Source organism: Eubalaena glacialis, chromosome 3 (genome assembly GCF_028564815.1).
Source record: "Eubalaena glacialis isolate mEubGla1 chromosome 3, mEubGla1.1.hap2.+ XY, whole genome shotgun sequence".
NCBI lineage: Eukaryota > Metazoa > Chordata > Mammalia > Artiodactyla > Balaenidae > Eubalaena > Eubalaena glacialis.
In genome coordinates, this window is record NC_083718.1 from 180,036,116 (window position 1) to 180,058,259 (window position 22,144).

Sequence of the window (22,144 nt, forward strand, 5' to 3'; positions counted from 1 at the left end):
TCATGGTTATTTCTGTAATTTCTGGGAGAATCAAATCCAATCAACTGGTTGTTCTAAACCTGATTGAACACCAGAATCACCAGGGGAACTTGTTAAAAATATAAACTTCTAGGCTTCCCTGAGTACCCTGAGTAATTCTAAACTGGGTTGGTGTGGGGCAGGACCCAGGAACCTATGCCTCCATGATATACTTTTATTGTGCCTAGCCCATAGTAGGCACTCAACAAATACAGGCCCCTTCCCCGACCTGGACTGTTGAAATAGCTTCCGAAGCAGTCACCCGTGCCCACTCTTATCCGTTAGCCCACCACCAGGAGCCACTGGGATCCTTTGAAAAGGTGAAAATATGTCACATCGCTGCCCCAAACCCTATACAACTCTCCATTTCATACAGAATAAAATCCATAAACAAGGCCCTACATCAGTGGCTCCTGGGCACACGTTAGAAATACCTGGTGAGCTTGTGAACAATAACTAGGCCTGGCCTGACCCCAGACCAACAGAATCAGAATCTCTAGGGGTGGAGCCCAAGTAGGGTTGCCAGATGAAACAGAGGACACCCAGTTACGTTGAAATTTCAGATACCCAATGAGTAACTTTTTAGTATAAGTATGTCCTGGGAAATAGTGGGACATACTTGTACTAAAACAGTATTTATTTCTTGTGTATCTGAAATTCCAATGTCACTGGGTATCCTGTGTTTTCATTTGCTAAGCCTCGCAACCCTAGGCCCAAGCATCAGCCTTTTTATAAAGCTCACAGTGACATGGCCCTCATTGCCTCTCTAAGCTCATCTATTCCTCTCCCCCAGCTCTCTCCACTCCAGCCTTTTCCTTGGAAGTGTCAACCACCTTCCTCCTCTCCACAGCTTTGCAGTTGCTGGCTGCCTGTGAGACAGGCTGGGACCTGGGACCTGGGACCCTTTGCTGCAGTGCTTGCACCTGGACAAACGGCTCCTGGAGCAACAAAATATAAAGAAACTATAAGGGACTAAAAATAACTGCATTCATGTGCAGTTTGGGCAAATGATGGACAAGATACAAAAAGACCAAAAAACCCAACCGCCACTTCTGAAGAGCTGGGAGCAAAAGCAGGGTACTGCGCATGCCCCCTGCACACAACACCACCAAAGGGGTGGGCAGACCCCCTAAGGGTCCATCTGGTCTGACCCCTGGACCCGCCCCTACCTTTACCCCACGAAAGGAACCAGCTTGCCCCGCCTCAGGGATCGAGCAAGGGAACCTGTTGCTTGTTCTTGCTCCCCCCTGTTGCAGCAGGGACCCCAATAAAGCCTTGCCTGAATTTCTCGTCTGGCCTCTTATCAATTTCTATTGATTAAGGAGGCTGAGAACCCTCGTCAGTAACACCTGGGATGCTCTGTCTATGGCAGATACCAGCAAGCCTCCCTGACCACTGCACCCTCTCCCCCAGGCTCCCCTCACCTTGCTTTACTTTGTCTTTGTAACACTTACACTGATGGATTATCTATCTGTTTGGTTATTGTACATCTCCCCTCCCTCACAAACTAGACTGTAAGCTCCGTGACTTTGCTGGAAACACTCTGGTTCTTTCCTTGCTGTATCTGCGATGCCTAGAACCTCACCAGTTACTCAGTAAATTCTGGTTGAATTAGTTAATGGTAATGAAAAGGCTTTTCCTTCCAGCACAAACCCCTAACCATTCCTTCCAGAGGAGCTGATAGAAGACCTCTTAGCAGAAGTATCTTTTACCAAGAATGAGAGCAGCTAATTTTTACTGAGCATGTCCTGTGTGCCAGACACCAATCAAAGCACTTTACCTGCACGTCCTCATTTCATCCTCATGACAGCACTTGAAGGGGTCATAATTATCCTCATTTTACAGAGGAGGAGAGTAAATTCTTCAGTGTCCAACACCAAACCTCAAAAATCTCAAAGGCATACACCAGAGGGGTAAATATACTTTCTCCGACCTTTCCTTCCTGTAGCCTTGATTCCGGATTAGCTCCCGTGTGCTGTTCAGTGGCGGGGACTGGGGTGAGGGATGGGCACTGGGCAGGGCTGTAACGGATCCAAAGTCTGGAGTCAAGAGTGTTTAACACAGGATCTCTCTCGAACTAGAGACAGGGCAAGGCTGTTGTGCAAAGTGGTGCCTGTTCCCACAAAGCCAATCTGGCTGGAAGGGGCCACCAGACACTGAGCAAAGGAGGGATGGCTGGAGGTTTTCTGCTGGCGTCCACTTCCATGTGGTTATTAATACTGCAATTGACAAGGCCCACGTGCTCAGATGTACCCCCTATGCCCCTGAAGGGTGCACGCTATTAACCCATTTGACCCTCACAATGGCCTTGTAGGTAGGTAGAGCTGCTGTTCTTGGTCCTGAGTGGCCAGTGGGGAGACGAGGAGACAGAGGCCTAGACCATTCCACAAGAAGCATGAGTCACAGACTTTGCATTGGAAGCTGGTCTCTGATCCTGGCCAGTGCCTTTTCTGTTCATGGTACTGGGCTGTTTTCACCTGGAGAAAGAGTAACAACCTTGTGGCCACAATGATTCACACTCCAGCTCTGGCACTCATCATTAGTTCTGTGGCTTCTGCACAGCCTCGACCTGAGCCTCAGTTTCCTTTCGTGTAGAACAGGTGTGATGAGATTCACAGGATTGCTAGAGGAATGACATCCATTCATGCATTCATCATAGGATTCTGAGCACCTATCAAGTGCCAGGCACAGTCCCTGGGGCTGGGCACACAGCAGAGGGCTCTCCAGGCTTTTAAATTCTAGTGGGGATGGCAGGCAATAAACTGCCAACAGGAAGATAAACCAAACAATTCCACTGAGTGAGAAGTACTGCGATTGACACAGAACAGGGCTGGGAGCCTGGAGTGGGACTCCCCAGCACTTAGAACAGTACCTGGCACATAGTAGGTGCTCAGGAAGTATTTGTTCTCTGACTGAACGTGCTGGGTGGTCAGGGAAGACTCACAGATGCCACCCTGAGTGGACACCGGAGTGGAGAGCTGGGGCCACAGGGCCAGGCACGGGAACCTCAAACGCAAAGGCCCTGAGACCAGACCAAACTTGGCGTTAAAGAAACTGAAAGAAAACTCAGGGAAAGCATGGATATCTCATCACTCACTAAACTTCCAAGTGCTGTATACACACGCGGAAAGACTGCTTCTGTGCCTGGTTCTTTGATTGCACCTGATTTACTTTTGACGACCGAGCCCTTGGCAAGCAGTTTCCGCAGAGCCGAACCCCTAGGCCCTGTGGCTTCCCCGAAGGCGAACAGACCCACAAACCGAGTTTCGCGCCGGGCTGGCCCGTCACTTCCTGAAGCCGGCACCCTCTGGCGGGGTGGCGGCGGGGCGAGCGGCTTGAGACGTGCATTTCGGAGCCCGGAGCCCGGAAGGACCAGGCGCGCACGGGGCGGGCGGCGCGGCGGCAGGACCAGTCGGGACCCGCGCGGGGGGAGGGAGGGAGGAAGGGAAGGAGGGGCGGGGCCGGGGCAGCCGGGCCGCCTTCGCCGTCGCCTTCGCCGCCACCTCCAGGTAAGAGGCCCGCTCCCCGCCGCCACCGCGCCAACTCCGCGCGGGGAGCCCCCGCCCCGGCTGGCTCGGCCCGCGGACTCTTTGCCCCCGCCCCGCCCTCCGGGAGTCAAGGCCTCCGGGTGGTTGCTTGTTTTCCTTCCGAGCCGGAAGTGCACGTAGGAACCACACGCCCGGGCAGCAGATGGGGAAACTGAGGCCGGGCGCAGCACTCAGGGTCCCCTGCCTCCCTTGAAAAATGAGGACGCTGTTCCGGGCCAGGGAGGGGAAGGGACTTGCCCAAGGTCACCCGGGGTCACTGGGCTTCCACTTGGCTCACGCGGCCCCTCCAGCGCCCCTCACCCCCCTCTCCTTGCCCCTCCAGACCTCTGAGCTCACAGGAGACACCTAAACTGAGAATTCCCCGGGGGGCGGGGGAGGGGGAGGTTAGGCATAACCTCTGCAGAAAAGCCCCGGCCCCAGTGTCACAGGGAGCCCAGGTCGCCTCATCCTGACCCCTGATGTTAGAGGAGGATGCATTACTGCTACTAACTTTGGAGTGGATTTTACACCTGAGTAAGCTGAGGCTCAGAGAGATGAGGGAATTTCCCCAAGACCACACCGCTGGGAAGGAGGTCACGATAAGAACCTGGGTTCCCCGACTCCACAGCCTGACCCAGTGCTTGGCACAGAGGAGGCCAGCACAGTGCCCCCTCTCTGCCCTGCTCGGCCTGGCACAGGGAGTCGGGACCACAGCTGGGCTAGACTGGGGGCCTTGGTCTAGACACTACTGCCTAACATGGAGTAGGAGTCAACAGTTCTCTTTTCCCTAACTCGGTGTTCATTTCAGGGCAGAAACATGAAGCCCTCTAAGCTTTGGGGGCATCCAGCAAATATTTATTGAACGCCTGCCGTGTGCCAGTGTGTGCACTGTTTAGGCACTGAGGAAACAGCAGTCAACAAGACAAGTGGTGCCCTGGGGTGGGGGGGGTGGAGGGGGGTACATTCCAGAGGGTGGAATAAAACACGGCCCTTCAGCCTGAGGGGGAGGCGGGGAAGGGCTGGGCGGAGAGGAGGGACTGTTGGAATCTTCTCTACCGTGAAGTCTGAGAAGAGGGCGGAGAGAGATCAAACCTCACTGCCTCAAGCCCTCTGAGCCTCCAGCCCTCCTGGGCCTGGTTTGAGATGCTCTGTCAGCCTGAGCTCCCACGACCCACCGCCCAGGGATTTGGGGGAGAGGGCCTAGGTGGGTAGAGAGTGGGCCATAGGAAGCCCTAAACTGACCTCAGAGCCTGGAAACCTAGCTGTGTGATCTTGGATATGTCATTCTACCTCTCTGGGCCTGTTTTCTTATCATAGAATGGGGGTCATAATACTTCATAGCACTGATGATGCTATGCCAAAATGCTTCAGAAATGGTAAAGCAGGGTCCAGAGTGTGGCCCATATCAGAGGCCTTGCCAAATCAGGCATAAGCAAGGGGGTAGTATTTATTTAGAGCATATTTATTTAGAGACCCTAGTGACCCTGTTGATAACCTGTGAGTGCTCTCAGTAAAGAAATACATGAGGCAGAGGGAGGGTGGCTGAGTTCAAGGCGAGGAGCCTGAGGCTCCCTGCTCGGCTGTCTTGGGAAATAGAATGTTTATGTCACTGTCAGCGCTTCAACCTTTAGAACCCTTGCCGCCACATGTACTGCATCAGACAGATGTGGCTAACTTTGCAGCTTCCTGAGTCATCTTGAACAAGCTAAGTGACTTGTGCCTCAGTTTCCTCATCTGTAAAATACCTGTCCCCAAGGTTGTCATGGGGATGAAAGAGGCCAAAGCCACAAACAGCCCTGTGTAGAGCTGCCACTCTGGGAGCCTTTTCAGTTTTTAAGCCCAAGGCCTAGGAGTGGTTGGATGGGCACAGTTGACTGCATAGGTTGCCATAGCTCAGCATGTACCAGCATGAGCACTGTTTAGACGCTGGAGGTACAAGCAGTCAACAAGACAAGTGTTGGCCTGGTTGGGGTGGCGGGGAGGTACATCAGGGTCAGAGCCTGGAGAATTTCTCACGAGCCTGAAACCATCTCTCCTTGCACTGGTACCACCAGGCTACAAGTGGCTGGATCAGCCTCCTGGGCCCACACATGTGGGACCTGAAAAATGTCATTAGGTGGTTTATCATCACTCTGTCCTTTATGACCTGAAGGTTTTGTAAACATTGCCGTATGTTTTAAACCGGGGCTACAGATGAAACAGGGACCTCGCTGCCATGTGTTACAACAGGCAGAAGGGGACTGGGGAGAGGATATTATCCACTTGCCACTCAGCCGCCCTCCACTTGGCAGCCAGACCCGTCTTGGTACCACCATCTGCTCAAAATCCTTCTGTGGTTTCCCACTTTCTTAGCGTAAAGAACAAAAACCTTAACACGGCCCATAAGGCCCTGCAGTCTGGGCCCCACCTACACCTGGCCTCCTCCGCCAGCTGCATCTCTGATCACTTTATCAGCAGCCCTCTGTGCTCAGGCATACTGCTCCCTCCAGCCTCAGGGCCTTTGCATGTGCTCTTCTAGACCGTTCCTCCTCCCTCATCTCCCTATTCCCAGGTTAACACCTCCTCATCCATCAGATCTGAGCCCAGCCTAGACTTGCATTCCAAGTTCCTCAGGCCACAGGACATCCCCGGGTATGTGGGAGGTTTAGCCCAAAGTGGAATTTTACACTGTATAATGCTGGGATTAGTTTCAGCCTGTACCTTGTCACACCCCCCACCCCCCACCCCCCCACACACACACCTTGCAACTGTAACCCTCATGACTTCCGGAACTGGTCTGAGTTTGCTCAGAGGTGCTCAGGAATGAAATCTACCTTTGGGAGTAGCTCTTGAGCAAATATGGGAACCTTGCTTTATATAAAACCGTATTATCCTTCATCAAAAAAAAAAAACAAAGCGCTTAAGTCACTTCTTAGTTTTGGGGGTAGGTGTTCATTCATTCATCCTTTCACTTACTCTGCCAGGCACTGTTCTAGGAGCCATCAGGGAATGTGCCACAAAAGCCACTGCCCTCAAGGAGCTTTCTCTAGTGGGGGTGACAGACCACAAACAAATAAACCTGTAACCCATTGTCAGGTGGCAGCAAATTTGATAAAGAAAAGTCACACAGGGTCTGGTGGGAGCAGGCAGTGGTGGCACCTGCTGTCTTAAACCTGGATGAATAAGGAGGGAACTCTGCTGGGGAGGTGGCGAAGCACAGATGTCCTGAGTGGCATCCACTCCCACCCTGAGCCTCCTTGTCGGGGAGACAGGCACATGGGCAACCAGCCGTTATACCTGAGAGGAGGTGAGGCAGCCCAGAGAAAGCCTGGTGGGAGGTTGGGGGCGGCTTCAGAGGTGGCAGGCTGGACAAATCCAGGAAGCCTCATGGCAGCTCCTGAGACCCTTTACTAAAGTGGAGAAGAACTTGGGTTTGAAGTCACACATGCCTGTGGGGGGTATGTCCTTCCTGGTCCTGCCATTTGCCAGCTGTATGGCCCTCACCTCTGTGAGCCTCAGTTTTCTCATCTGTAAGATGGGGACAGTGTTAGTCTCTTCCTTGTAAGGTTGTTGTGAGGCTGAAATGGGATCAGGATGCTTTTGAAGAAGGGCACCATTTGGACATGAGGACCCACATCGAGAAAAAAATAGCATGAGCTGAGGCCCTAGATGAGAAACCCAGCATGGGCTGGAAGCAGCAGATGGTTCAGTTGGGGGCAAGGCTGGCTGGAAGGAGGGAAGTGGAAGAAAACAAAGTTGAAAAGTAGGGTTGTTACTGAACCAAGCTCAGCTCCACTCACCCACACGTAGTAAAGCCAATCTACTGACACCGGGTTGTGGTGAAGGAAAGCTCAGCGTTTATTGCAAAGCTCCAGACAAGGAGTCTGGGGAAGTCAATGCTCAAAAAAACCCAAACTCCCTGATGGGTTTCAGGGAAGCTTTTTTTTTTTTTTTGGATATATAGTTGATTTACAATGTTGTTAGTTTCTGGTGTATAGCAAAGTGATTCAGTTATACATGTATATATACATATTCTTTTTCATATTCTTTTCCGTTATGGTTTATTACAGGATATTGAATATAGTTCCCTGTTATAGTAGTACCTTGTTGTTTATCTATTTTATATGTAGTAGTTTGTATCTGCTAATCCCAAACACCCAATTTATCCCTCTCCCATGCCCATTCCCCTTTGGTAACCTTAAGTTTGCTTTCTATGTCTGTGAGTCTGTTTGTGTGTTGTAAATAAGTTCATTTTTATCGTATTTTAGATTCCATGTATAAGTGATGTCATGTGGTATTTGGCTTTCTCTGTCTGACTTACTTCACTTAGTATGATAATCTCTAGGCTATCCATGTTGCTGCAAATGACATTATTTCATCTTTTTATGGCTGAGTAGTATTCCATTGTGTAGATATATCACATCTTCTTTATCCATTCATCTGTCGATGGACATTTAGGTTGCTTCTGTGTCTTGGCTATTGTAAATAATGCTGCTATGAACATTGGGGTGCGTGTGTCTTTTTTAATTATAGTTTTCTCCAGATATATGCCCATGAATGAGTTTGCTGGATCATATGGCTACTCTATTTTTAGGTGGTTTTTTTTTTTTTTGGCCACACCATGCAGCATGTGGGATCTTAGTTCCCTGACCAGGGATCAAACCCACACCCCCTACAGTGGGAGCGTGTAGTCTTAACCCCTGGACCACCAAAGAGTCCTATTTTTAGTTTTTTAAGGAACCTCCATACTGTTTTCCATAGTGGCTGCATCAATTTACAGAGAAGGATTTTTGAAGGCAAGATGAGGAAGGGGAGTCACAGGGTGTGTTACCAGCTCGTGCACAATTCTCTGATTGGTTGATGGTGAGGTAACGGGGTGTCACAGGTGTTAACGTTATCAATCCTCAGGCTCCAGTGGGTCTGGGGGGCTACATGCTCATGATCATCAAGTAGTTAACTTCTTCTATTTGGTGGGGGTTTTAGCATCTGTAAAACAACTCAGGAAATGTGCATCAGATACTGTTATTTAGGTACTTCAGAGAGGAACTGAAGATTCTGTGACTGCCGTACGGCTGATTTACTGTTTAAATTATTACCAGTTCTCCTGGCACAACTGCTACATTTGTCACTACACAATCCTTTCAATCATTAATTCTTGAGCCAGGCTTTTGTGACTCAGGGGAGACCTGGGAGACTACCGCTTTTCCATAAACAAGAGACAGGCAGAGGACATGTGGGAAGGGGTCTGTCACAGGAAAGCCCCACAGGGTCCTGCTCGGTTCAGGGTGTTAACCTGTGGACAGATGGAGCTAGTGAGATTCTAATTCGGAGGTTTTCAAATTGTGTTTGAAATCTTTTGGGCCACCTCAATGTATAAACTAGACCAAAGAGGAGCAGTGTAGCATCGTAGTTAAGATGGCTGCCCTTGGGCTAAGACCCAGGTGCAAGTTTAAATCCCACATCACTTATCCAGTGACCTTGACATTCCTTTCTCAGGGCCTCTTTCTCCATCTGTAAAACAGAGATAATAGCACCTACCTAGTAGGATTATTGGGAGGAAATGAGATGATGCATGGAAAGGGGTGGCATTTACTAACATTTACCAAGTATTAGCTGGTACAATTTTTTTAATTAAAAATTTTTTTAATGGTGATGAAATAGACTAACATAAAATTTGCCATCTTAACCATTTTGAAGTGTGCAGTTCAGAAGTGTTAGGTATAATCACATTGTTTTGCAGTCGATCTCCAGACCATTTCAACTTGCAAATCTGAAACTCTGTACCCACTAAACAACAACTCCCCATTCCCCCTCCCCCAGCCCCTGGCAGCCCCCACTTTACTTTCTGTCTCTGTGATGTTGGTTACCCTGAGGACCTCATATAAGTGGAGTCATACAGTATTTGTCTTTCTGGGACTGGTTGATTTCACTTGGCATAATGTCCTCAAGTTTCAGCCATGTTGCAGTGTGTTAGAATTTCCTTCCTTTTTTAAGGCTGAATAATGTTCCATTGTATGTATATAACATTTTGTTTATCCAGTCATCCATGGATGGACACTTGGGTTGCCTCCACCTTTTAGCTATTATGAATAATGCTGCTATGAATATGGGGATACAAATATCTTTTTGAGACCCTGCTTTCAGTGCTTTTGGGTGTGTAGCCAGAAGTGGCATTGCTGGGTCATTCACTGTTGAAATTTGGAGGTGGGCATGGATGGCTCCCCACTGCATCTCCTCTTGCCCATCAGAGTAAGAGAGGTCCCTGGGGCCCTGTGGAGCAGTTTGAAAACCAGTAGGTCAAATGAACCATTAGAGATTTTGCCATTTCTCCCCCTTCCTTCCCAGGAAGACTTCCCTCTTGAATTGTTTTTTAATTATCCCTAGCGGAAACCACCCTTCATTCAGCAAATGTTTATAAGTGCCTGCTATGCTTCCATGTGGGCAGAGGGAGAGATAAACAGTAAGCAATAAACATAAACAAGGAAAGGATATAGTGTGTCAGACAGTGATGTGTGCTCTGGACCAAGCAGCGGAGCCAGTTAAAAGCGATTGGGATGAGAGGCTGGGGGCAGCGTGGCTTCCCTGAGCTGTGAGATTTGAGCAAAGACTGGAAGGAGATAAGGGAGTTGGCCATGTGGTTATCGGGGGAAGAGCATTTCCGGTAGAGGGAACAGCCAGTGCAAAGGCCTTGAGGTGGGAGCATGCGTGGTGGGATCCAGGAGCAGCAAGGAGGATGGTGTGTCTGGAGCAGAATGGGTGGAGGGGAGGGGAGGAGAAGGGTGCGCTACATGTGGCCCGGGTGCCTTCATGGTGACTGTGGGTGAGAAGGGAGTCACTGAAGGTTTGGAGCAGAAAAGAAACATGATCTGATTCTAGTGTGAGGTGGAACTTTCTGGATGCTATGGGGTGGATAGCTAGGGGTGAGGGCAGAAAGAGGCGGGAGACTGGTGAGGAGGCTCTTGCCAGAGAGATGATGGCAGCTTGTACGAGGATGGGAGTCAGGGAGGAAGGGCGCAGTGATAAATGTGGACAAAACGTCCTGCAGCCTGGGCATCCACCCCGATAGCACGCTGTTACCCTCCCTGCGCCACCACCCCGCCCTTCCTCCAGGCTGCTGAAGTGAGGTTGGGATGGGAACTTGCCCTCCATGCCAACATCCCTTTTTTTCTTCTGGTCTGTAGTGGGATTGTCCAAAACCCTCTGGGTTCTTCTATGTTGGAACTGTTGCCATGGAGACCTCCTGAGATGCTGCAGTTACCACAGACCTCCAGTTTAACTTCCAGATAGAGGTATAGAACGAATGGGTTTGTCTCCTAAAATGCTGAGAGTGGGGAGTAAATTGGGCCTGCGTAGAATCTCCACTTCTAGGACCATGTCAAGATTGTCTTGCTGTGTGTGTGTGTTTTAACTTTGGACTACAATCTTCAGAGTTTCTGGCTTAAGAACAGTGCTGTAGCTGTATTTGTTATAAAGGATTTCTTCAGCCAGATGCTTTTCCTTCTCCTTGGCTCCAGAATAATTAGTCCTCAGCCTTTCTGTGACACTGTAGCTATCTCTCTGGTAATGATTATCTCACTGTACTGCACACTCATTAAAAAATGCAGCTGTGGCCAGTTAACTCAGAAAAAGAGGAAGAGAGAGAGAAAAAGAACATCACCCCCGACCCCCACTGGGCTCCCTTCCCCTCTCCAACACACACACACACACACACACACACACACACACACACACACACACACACACACACCCCAGATTTGACCTTGGCCTTTACTGACTGCTCCAAGTTAAAAAAAAAAAAAAAAAAAAGCCACAGCTGACTCGCGTGTAAGAAAAACAAAAGAAGTTCATTCTTGCATGAGATCTTCTAAAGACCCAGGTCCCGGAGTTTTAAGGATGATTTCAAGGATTTTCAAGGATGATACTGACCACATTTGATTTTCTCCTTGGTGCTGACTTTGGAATTTTTTCTTGCTCCGAGAAGAAATCCCACTGCATCGTTTATGGTGCCTGTGAGCAAGTGTGGGTTGGGCACCTCCTGTGGGTGCCTGCAGAGCCCAGGTCAGATGTTCGGGAATGACCGTCTGCCTCCACTACTGACAGAAATAACCCAGTCCGTGTTTTCTTTGGTGACAGATAACGTGACTGGTGAGAGAAAAATAATGATTGTGGTGCATCAAAACGTGGTCCCACTCCAGACGAACCGCTTCCGTCCCACTTCTGGGCCTTGCAGCCTAGCCGTCGACCGGTGTCCTCCCTGGGGTCCTCACTATGTACATGTTGTTTCCCTGAGAGTTGGGGCTCTCCTGGGTCAGGTGTGGACCTTTCTCAGGGTTCCTTGGTGTCTTCACGGCACCTGGGCAGAGACCAGGAGACCCCAGGGAGTTGGGACTTACTCCATCCATTAGGGATGTCCTGAGCCCAGGGTGCTGCTGGACCGGCCCTGTGCACATTAGGTGGCCCCAGGCACACAGACTCTGCTAGCCCTGACCAGCGGGGTCTTTTTCTCACCACAGGAACCCAGCTCGCTCTCTCAGAATCAGTCCAGCTTCTCAGACATATTTGAGAATGTCAGTTCAACTTCAGACTGGATCCTGAACCCTAATCAGAACGAGGGGTGGAGGCCCCTGAGGACCAGCATACCCAGTTTAGGTGGCACCCCACACACGGCTGCTGCCGCACTCCCTCAGCTGGAAGAGTTTGGGGCCCATCCCTTCCGCCTGGACAGTCCATGGAGTTGGAACCCTGGGCTCCTCCATCCCACCGTCACGGGTGGCCGAGAATTGCCCTTGTCCATCTTGTTGATGACAAGACCTGTTGGTCAGAGGAATGGGACTTAACTGTGACCTCAGCCCCACTGGCTTGGCTGGGCCACATGGAGCCAGGGCTTTCTGAGACTAAGCACTCCCCTTCTAGGGATCAAGAACACAACTGTTTTTAATTCTTTTAAAAAAATGTTTTTATTTTAAAGGCTCTAATAAGCTCACAACAGAAAATGTTAAAAATTCAGAAAAATAGAAAGCATAAAAATCGATTACTTCTAGGCCCACAGCCCCACCTCCAACAGACAAGGATCATTAACATTTCGATGTACTGCCTTGTGATCTTTTTGCTCTGTGAAACATTTTTTAAAAACATAACTGGAGGGCTTCCCTGGTGGCGCAGTAGTTAAGAATCCGCCTGCCAATGCAGGGGACACAGGTTCGAGCCCTGGTCCGGGAAGATCCCACACGCCGCGGAGCAACTAAGCCCGTGCGCCACAACTACTGAGCCTGTGCTCTAGAGCCCGCGCGCCACAACTACTGAGCCCGCGCGCCACAACTACTGAAGCCCACGGGCCTAGAGCCCCTGCTCCACAACAAGAGAAGCCACCGCAATGAGAAGCCCGCGCACCACAACAAAGAGTAGCCCCCGCTCGCCGCAACTAGAGAAAGCCCGTGTGCAGCAATGAAGACCCAACACAGCCAAAAATAAAAATAAAAAATAAAACATAACTGGAATCGTACCATATATCCAGTGGTGTACTGTTAACCACCTCCCTGGAAAATAGAATCCATTCGTTTGTAGCAGTTTCCATTTCTGTGGTGGAAATACTCCCTCTGTGGCCCATTTCAGGCTCCCAGCATCACTGACACAGAGCTGGGAAGAGATGCCAGTATGAACCGGCATCAGTACACCATATTATAATTTAAAATCGTATCTATTTGTTCCGATCTTGTAATCAATACACAGTCATTATTGAAAATTCATAAAACTTGAACATATAAAGAAAAAATTAAAATCATCCAGAATTGGACAGCCACCGCCCCACCCTCCCGGCTTAGAGACAGTCACTGTCACCATCCCAATGTAAGTCCAGCAGTCCCCTCTGTACAGATGGAGATATAAACAAAATAACTGACTTCAGAGTTGAAAAGCAGTACACATCTGTGACAGAATATTGGGGAAATCCAGAAAAGTCTCTGGTATCTCACCTTTCAGAGATCACTATAGAGGCTATTCTTCTAGACATTTTTCTTCTCTGTGTCTTTTTAATATGGGTGGACTTGTGGCTTGAATCTCCTGGTTTGTAGGCATAGTATATACATTCTCGTGCCTCATAAGAAGATAACATCCAGGGGAAGGGTGTTATCACTACTCATTGATTAAAAACCCTACGGAAGCTTGAGAGGCAGAACATACTCTGGTTCCTTGAACATGGCAAATGGCCCATTAGGATGAAGCTCAGGTTATTTGAAGTTTGAGGTGGTCCCTGAGCATCTTTTTGGTTCTTCAAAAGCATCTTCTCTCTTCTCCTGCTGGGCTCTGGGACATCCCTGGGTAATTCCAGATGCTTGGCCCTTGTTCCATTCTCCCTTCCTCATCTGATGCTTGATGGGAGGGTAAGAATAGGAGTGCCTTTCTGGAGGGCATAACCAGGAAAATCTAGCTCTTGCTTAAGCCTGAAAACTAGTTCATTCGTTCGTGTCACAGGCAATTTCTGAGCACTCACCCTGTGGCAGGTAAGAGGTTGGGCACCAGAATACTGATATGGAGTAGATCCGGTGCCTGCCCTCTACTGCCAGGCTAACCAGGGAGCCAGTGTAGCACCCATGGCTCAGGGTACAAGGACTTAGAACCGACAATCCATGCACAGCGCCAGGGCTGTGCCCAGTGAATGGTAGCTGCCTGCAAACCTGCGGGGGCAAAGGCCCAGAAGAGTGGTAGTAGTGGTAGTAGGGTAGTAGTGGTAGTAGGGCTAGCCCTGAGCCCTGGGCTAACCGATCCCTCTTTCCCACAGGCCTCCTCCAGATCCCACACCCTATGGACCCATGGGCTTGTTTTTCTGGTTTGCTCCTCCAGGGAAATTTGCATATTTCTCCAAAGAACCTTCAAGAAGCTGGACAGCCTGTTTTCAGACTTAGAGGGGAAGCCCACGGTTGTTTCTTGAAATCTGGGTAAGTATTATTTAAGGTTTCTTTCTCTTCAGAACCCTTGTCATTATTTAAAATGATCTTCATTTAAATGTCGTGAGTTTACATGTTGTCTGTCTCCCCGACTAGAATGTATCTCTATGGTAGAAGGTGGTTGTCTGTCTGTCTTAGTCACCGCTGTGTCCCCAGCATGTAAGACAGCACCTGGTACATATTTATTGTACGTATCTGGTACATATTTGTTTCTTTATTTATTTATTGGTTTTTGTGGGGTTGTTTAGCTGTGCTGTGTGGCATGTGGGATCTTAGTTCCCCGACCAGGGATCAAACCCGTGCCCTGGAAGTAGTGGAAGCATGGAGTCCTAACCACTGGAACGCCAGGGAATTCCCTGGTAGATCTTTATTAAATTAACTAACTGATTGATTTGGAGTGGAGGCGAATATCTATTTTGGATTTACTTAGAACTTAAGGTTTTCATATTCTCTAGTGACATCCCACCTTTCCTTTTTAAATAATTATAGATTCACAGGCAGTTGCAGAAGTCGTACCAAGAGGTCCCGTGTACCCCTACTCAGCTCCCCGCATGGCCATCGCCTTTGAGGTTAAGTCGGACTCCTTAGCTGGGAGGACTTGGTCCTGCAGGGTGTAGCCCCTGGCAGCTTCCCCTCCAACCTCATTTCTTCCCTCCCAACCTCTACACCCACCCATTGTCCAAATCCTGGCTACACTGAGCATCCTTTTGGTTCTTCGAAAGCATCCTCTCTCTTCTCCCTCTGGGACTTGACAGATGCTATCCCCTCTGCCGAGAACATTCTCTTCCCACTGACCCCACCCCTGTCTGATGTCACCTTCTCTGGGAAGCCAATTGTGGGTTCCCCTCTTTGTATCCCTCTATCTGTGTTTTCTCCATCACAGCATTTATCCCACTGGGTTATCGTCATCTGTTTACTTGTCCATCTAGCTCTACCACTGTCCTGTTTCTTCTACTGGAATACCCTGTCCCATCCATCTGCAGGGCTGTCCCCATACTTCCTGCAGCCCTCTGCTGGAATGGCACCTTTCATCCGATACTGTTGTCACCCCCGCCGTCCTGATCACTGCATATCCCCCTCTCCCTAACTGTTCACTGCCCAACTGAATGTTTATATATTTATTTACTTACTTACTTACTTATTTAGTGGACTGTTACATCCAGATCCTCTGAGTGCGAATCTCAGTTCCACCGCTTAATAGCTACGTGATCGTGGGCAAGTACTTAAATGATTATGATCATGATTTATTGGTGTATTATTGCCTGTCTCCCACCAGAATGTAAGCCCCTTGAGAGCAGGGAATTTGTCAGTTTTGTCCCCTGATTTGCCTCAAGGCCCTCTTCGTTCATCCAGCAAGTAGTTATTGAATGCCTGCAATACTCCAGGGCCTGCTCAGAAAGCTAGGGTTACAGCAGTGAAAAAACAACCAGGGGCCTGCCTCGAGAAGTTTATGTTCTACTTGTTTACACAAGTAAACAATATAATTTAAAAATATATTATTTAAGACAGGAGTAAGTCTTATAGAAATAGAACAGGGTGCTAGGATAGAGAGGCAGAGTAGCTTGGCCTGGGGAATCAGGGAAGGCCTCCCAGAGGAGGTGACATTCAGACTAAGGCCAGAATGATGTGAAGGTCAAATGTAAAGTGTCCCAAGCTGGGGGGGATGGCAGGTGCATAGGCCCAGAGGGAGGACCAGCTTGCGTATTTGAGGAGCAGAAAGACAGCCAGCGTGGCTACAGTGTAGTGAACAAGGCGGGTGTGGGGGGCATGAGCTGGAGTTTAGAGGCGGGCAGGGGCCAGATCAGGACTCTGTAGACTATCATGAAAGGATTGGTATTCATCCTGGGGTGATGGGAGGCCTTCGGAGGCCTTTAAGCAGGCAAGTGACATGATTGGTATATAGGACAACAAGGCCACTCAGGCTACTGTGTAGAGGATGGATTATAGGGCATCAGGAGAGTATTTTGTTGAATGAATGAATGAATGAATTTGGCCTGAGCTGAGCTCTTCGTGCACTCAGCACACCCCCTCTCCCCTGTGGTTAGAGACAGGGCAGCTCATGCTTCTCTGATTAGAAGACTGTTTCTTCTTGAGCTGAGAACTAACATGGGGCTCCCCAAATACCAGCCCAATCAAATACCATCTTGGGTTCTTCTGGGTAATAGGGGCAATTACCCCAGCTGCCAAGTGGCACATGGAGTTGTTTAAAGGTAGTGGAAATTGCTAAGCCTGCTGACATCAAGGCCAGACACTGCCCCCGGTGATGTCCTTAGTTCGTGGCTTGTCGCTGTCCTCTTTGTCCACCGACATGGTCTGCGCTGATTATCTGAGCCAGGGAAATCTGCTACAAAGAGATCTCAAACTTGGGTTCCTGGAGCAACCATTGGAGGCCAGTCTTGCTGGGTGACATTGGGCATGGTCTTAACCTCTCTGGGCCTCAATTTCTCCATCTGAAACAAGGGAAGGAGAATCCCTGTGCGGGTATAGAGGAGAGAACATGGGGTTTAGAACCAAAGTCTGGTTTGACTTTCATCACATACTTACTGTGTAACTCTGGGGAAATCGCTTGGCCTCTCTGAAGCTTATAGTTAAAGGAGAGAATCATAACGCCTCACGTCCTACTTAACCTTACATGGTAGTTGTAAGAATTAAATGGATTTAAAGTGCTCTGTAAACTGTTATGTGCTGTCCAGATGTTGGTTTGTGGCTTTTAACTACCTCAGAGTTATTTTGAAAAACTGATGCAATATTAGTTGTGGACAAATTTTTAAATAATCCCTCCGTGGAGGTGATACTTTGAGAACAAAAGATTTTATTACTCAGCTGGATGAGAACGAATTTGTGGGCCAAAGTCAGGGTGGAGTATGGGTATTAGACTAGAAATCTCTTGGCGATAAGACGAGTGTTCGAAACAGAGATGGTGGCCAAGAGCTCTGGCGTTGGGCTCTGGTCTGCCATTTACTGGCATGTGACCCGGGCCCAGTTACTTCTTCTCTGAGCCTGTTCCCCCCCGGTTTGAAAACTGGATGCTATGGTATCAATAGTACCTGGCTCGTAGAGTTGGCTGGGACCGTGCATGTTAAAAACTGTAGCCCCAGAGCCTGGCATCCAGCAGTGGCTCAATAATGTTGCCTCTTACTATTATTTGTACACCTTTGCTGTGTGCCAGGCACTGTGCTGAGCATCTTATTTATTTGTTTGTTGATTCTTTTATGCGTTTATTTCTTCATGGCCATGTCATTTATTGCTTACACAGCTCTTCCAGACACGTACTATTATAGTTCATTTTTAGGCAAAGGAATCTCAGTGCAGAGAGGTTGAGTTCCCCAAGGTCCCACATCTATGAGTTGGAGGCACTTAGATTCACACCCTGTCTGTCTGGTCCTGAGCCTGCATTCGTATCCACAGTGCCCTATGGTCACGGCTGGTACCCTTCCCAGTACCCGCTCCCAGGGCCCTTGGATGCCTGACTTGGCTTGGTTTGTCCCTTCCCCAATCCTCCCCACCCATCCCTTCCCTTCTTCCCCTTCTGCCCCTGGGAAGGAAAGAGAATAAAGGGAGGGACAGAGGAAGGGGAAGGAGACCTTGCTCCCTCCCTTCCTTCCTTTCACTGAAGTATAACATACATAGAGTATGCAAATCTTAAGTGTGCAGCTCAGTGAATTTTTAAAATATATTTATGCCCATGTAATCACCACCTGGGTCAAGATATAGAACATTTCCATCACCCAGAAGCCTTGCTGTCCCCCTTCTAAGCCAATATTCCCTCCCACTGGCAACCTCTCTTCTGACTCTTCTCACTATAGATTGGTTTGACCTATTCTTCAAGTACATATAAATGTAATCCTACAGTATATATTCTCTGGTGAATGACCATCTGCTTACCATTGAGATTCACTCATGTTGTGGTGAGCCAAACTTCATTCTTTTCATTGCTGTGTAATATTCTATGGTATAAATCTGCATAGGTTGTCCATTCTGCTGTGGGTGAACATGTGGGTTGTTTCATTTGGGACTATTATGAGTGAAGCTCCTATGAGCATTCATGTCTTTTGGGAGACATAAACCTTCATTTCTCAGGAGTGGAGTTGCTGGGGTGTAGGGAAGACACATGTTTAAATTTAGTGGATAAAGTCAAACCATTTTTCACATGGTTGTACCAATTTACACTCCCACCAGCAGTGTATGAAAGTTCTATTTGCTCCTTATTCTCTTAGTATTGTAGGTCTTTTTAATTTTAACCTTTCTGATAGGTGAATGGTAGTATCTCATTGGAGTTTTAATTTCCATGTCTCAGATGGCTAATTTACACTCCCACCAGCAGTGTATGGAAGTTCTATTTGTCCCTTATCTTCGTCAGCACTTGGTATTGTCAGTCTTTCAATTTTAGCCATTCTGATGGGTGAGTAGCCGTGTCTCATTGGGGTTTTAATTTCTGTTTCTCTGATGCCCAGTGATGTTGAACACCTCTGCGTGTGCTTATTGGCCATTGGATATCTTCTGTGAAGCACCTATTCAAGTCTTTTGCCCATCTTAAATTTGCCTTGTTTCTTTTTCTTAGTGACTTGTAGGAGTTGTTTTTACACTATGGATACAAATCCTTTGTGATATACACATTGAAAATATCTCCCCCAGCCCCAGTCTCTTAAAGATGATGAATAGAAGTTTTTAATTTGAATGAGGGCTAATTTAGCCACCTTTTCTTTTATGATGTGGTAGTTTTTGTGTCCCGTTTAAGGAAGCTTTGCCTACCTGCTGAAAGCATTTTTCACTGGGATTTCTCCCTGCAGGGCTGGAAATGGCCACAGGGGACAGGTCAAGCCGGGGGCTGCCCCAGGTGGCCGAGCCAGGTGTGGAAGGGGAGCCGCATCTGCCCACAGGCCGGGAGCTGACCGAGACCAACCGCTTTGCCTATGCCGCCCTCTGTGGCGTCTCCCTGTCCCAGCTCTTTCCAGAACCTGAGCAAAGGTGAGCACTTTTATCTCACAGAGGGACGGTCATGCTTCTTCAGGGAGATGATTCTTGGCAGCCAAGCAGCCTGCCAGGTGTTACTGGACACTACAAAGAGGAGAAAGCCATTGTCCTTGCCTTCAAGGAGCTCACAACGTGGTAGGGGGCTAGGGCATCCCTCATTCAGTACCCACTTATTTATACCTTCACTAAGCATTTAAGGAGCACCTACAAGCATTTCACCAGGCACCGTTTGAAGTACGTGGAAAGTGGACATGAGTAAGACAAACAAGGCCGACACCATCCCTGCCCTCAAGTAGGACACACCCTAATAGGGGGATAAGATATCTACATTCAGTGAGCACCTACTATGTGCTGAGTGTTGTACAAGGCCCTGTGGAGAAAACAAAGAAAAGCAAGGCCTGGCTTCTGCCCTCCTGGTGCTTACAATCTGGTGGGGGGGGGGGCACCCAAGTGAGTGACTTTAACAGTGGGCAAGTGGGCTAAGTGCCACGATGCGTATCAGCTTCAGTGACACTCAGTATGTGGAGTCGGAATAGTAGAGTGGCTAAGAGCTTGGGCTTGGCCTTCAAGGCCTTCAAGGATTTTGCGGGGAGAGAGTTTGGAGACCAGAGGAGGGAGTTGTTTGGAGAAACCAGGACAGTGGCCCAGAGATGGAGGGACACAGGTGAGGCAGTTTTTCTCAGGGAGAATGCAGTTGACTAGGGGACAGCTTGGGTGCTGTGGACGGGGCAGAGGGAGGAGCTAACTTTGGCCCCAAAGGTCCAGATGGGGAGGGGGGCCTGGGAGGACAGAGATATCATTCCTGAGACAGGGAGCGATGGGTTGGGGGCAGGAGATGGCAAGAAGTTTTTGCATCTGCAGTGTTTTCAAGAACCGCAGCCCCCAACCCCAGCCATGGTCCCCATGAGTAAACTTCCCCGTGCCTTGGGTCTTGGCTGGGTTTTTGTTTGTTTTTCTTTTTATCTTTGTCCCTCCCACTGGCCCGAACCTTGAGCGTTTTCATCTCCTTGGGGGTCACTTCTAGGAAGCCTTCCCAGACCCTCCCCAGACGGGAAGCTTCTCCACCTGTCTGTCCAGTGACCTGTCACCACAGCCACCATGCTGCACCGTAACTCTTCCCTGCAGGGCAGGAGCTGCCTCGTTCATCTCTGAGTTCCCAGTGCCTGGCACACAGCTTGGTGTAACACATACCCTCGGTAAAGGTCTGCGAGAAGAAGGGATGGATAAATACTGACTTTCTTAGCACAGGAGACATTCCACGGGATTTGGACTTAGATCTGGGTTCAAGTCCTACCCCTGCCACTTTCCAGTTACATGTGGCCTTAGGCAGTTTATTTAACTTCCCTATGCATCAGTGTCTTCATCTGTAGAATAGGGCTAGTAATACCCACCTGCTGAGTGATTACAAGAATCAAATGAGATAATATAGTTAAAGCACATGGCATAGTGTTTGGCCCACAGTAGGTGCTCAATAAATGGCGGTGCTTGCTGAGTCTGTGACTTACTTTATTTGTTCAATTTCCTCATCTGTAAAATGAAGACAATCCTGGAGCTTACCCCTACCAGTCAGGGTACTTTGGGCTGCAAGTAACAGTACACTGTACTAAAAGAGATTTAAATAATAAAAGTTAGAATGACCATCATCAAAAAATCTAGAAACAATAAATGCTGGAGAGGGTGTGGAGAAAAAGGAACCCTCCTGCACTGTCGGTGGGAATGTAAATTGATACAGCCACTATGGAGAACAGCATGGAGGTTCCTTAAAAAACTAAAAATAGAACTACCATATGACCCAGCAATCCCACTACTGGGCATATACCCTGAGAAAACCATAACTCAAAAAGATACATGTAGGGACTTCCCTGGCGGTGCAGTGGTAAGAATCCGCCTGCCAATGCAGGGGACAACGGGTTCGAGCCCTGGTCCAGGAAGATCCCACATGCTGCGGAGCAACTAAGGCCATGCGCCACAACTACTGAGCCTGCGCTCTAGAGCCCGTGAGCCACAACTACTGAAACCGGTGCACCTAGGGCCTGTGCTCCGCAACAAAGACAAGCCACCGCGATGAGAAGCCCGCACACCACAACGAAGAGTAGCCCCCGCTCGCCGCAGCTAGAGAAAGCCTGTGCGCAGCGATGCAGACCCAACAGAGCCATAAATAAATAAATAAATAAATTTATTTAAAAAAAAAAAAGATACATGTACCACAATATTCATTGCAGCACTATTTACAATACCCAGGACATGGAAGCAACCTAAATGTCCATCAACAGATGAATGGATAAAGAAGATGTGGCACATTCATACAATGGAATATTACTCAACCATAAAAAGGAATGAAATTGAGTTATTTGTAGTGAGGTGGATGGACCTAGAATCTGTCACACAGAGTAAAGTAAGTCAGAAGGAGAAAAACAAATACCGTATGCTAACGCATATATAGATGGAATTTTAAAAAGTGGTACTGATGAACCTAGTGGCAGGGCAGGAATAAAGAGGCAGACATAGAGAACAGACTAGAGGGCACAGGGTGGGAAGGAGAAGCTGGGATGAAGTGAGAGAGTAGCATTGACATATATACACTACCAAATGTATAATGGATGGCTAGTGGAAAGCTGCTGCATAGCACAAGGAGATCAACACAAAGCTTTGTGACGACCTCGAGGGATGGGATAGGGTGGGAAGGAAGCTCAAGAGGGAGGG

General features: G+C 48.6%; 1 protein-coding gene across 8 annotated transcripts in view; it reads left to right on the top strand.

Annotated features, from left to right (window-relative positions):
• The first annotated feature begins 3,461 nt into the window (after positions 1 to 3,461).
• Positions 3,462 to 22,144, top strand: part of TMCO4 (transmembrane and coiled-coil domains 4) — a 92,469-nt gene continuing 73,786 nt past the window's right edge. For 6 of the 8 annotated variants that reach the window (XM_061184821.1, XM_061184824.1, XM_061184825.1 and 3 more), the window contains exons 1-4: positions 3,462 to 3,527; positions 10,706 to 10,813; positions 14,364 to 14,458; positions 19,258 to 19,435. In XM_061184821.1, coding sequence (XP_061040804.1) covers positions 19,266 to 19,435 — 170 coding nt within the window. In that variant the 5' untranslated portion in view covers positions 3,462 to 3,527; positions 10,706 to 10,813; positions 14,364 to 14,458; positions 19,258 to 19,265. Of the gene's footprint in view, positions 3,528 to 10,705; positions 10,814 to 14,301; positions 14,459 to 19,257; positions 19,436 to 22,144 lie in introns of all 8 variants that reach the window. The other 2 variants (XM_061184822.1, XM_061184823.1) reach the window with 2 other exon arrangements.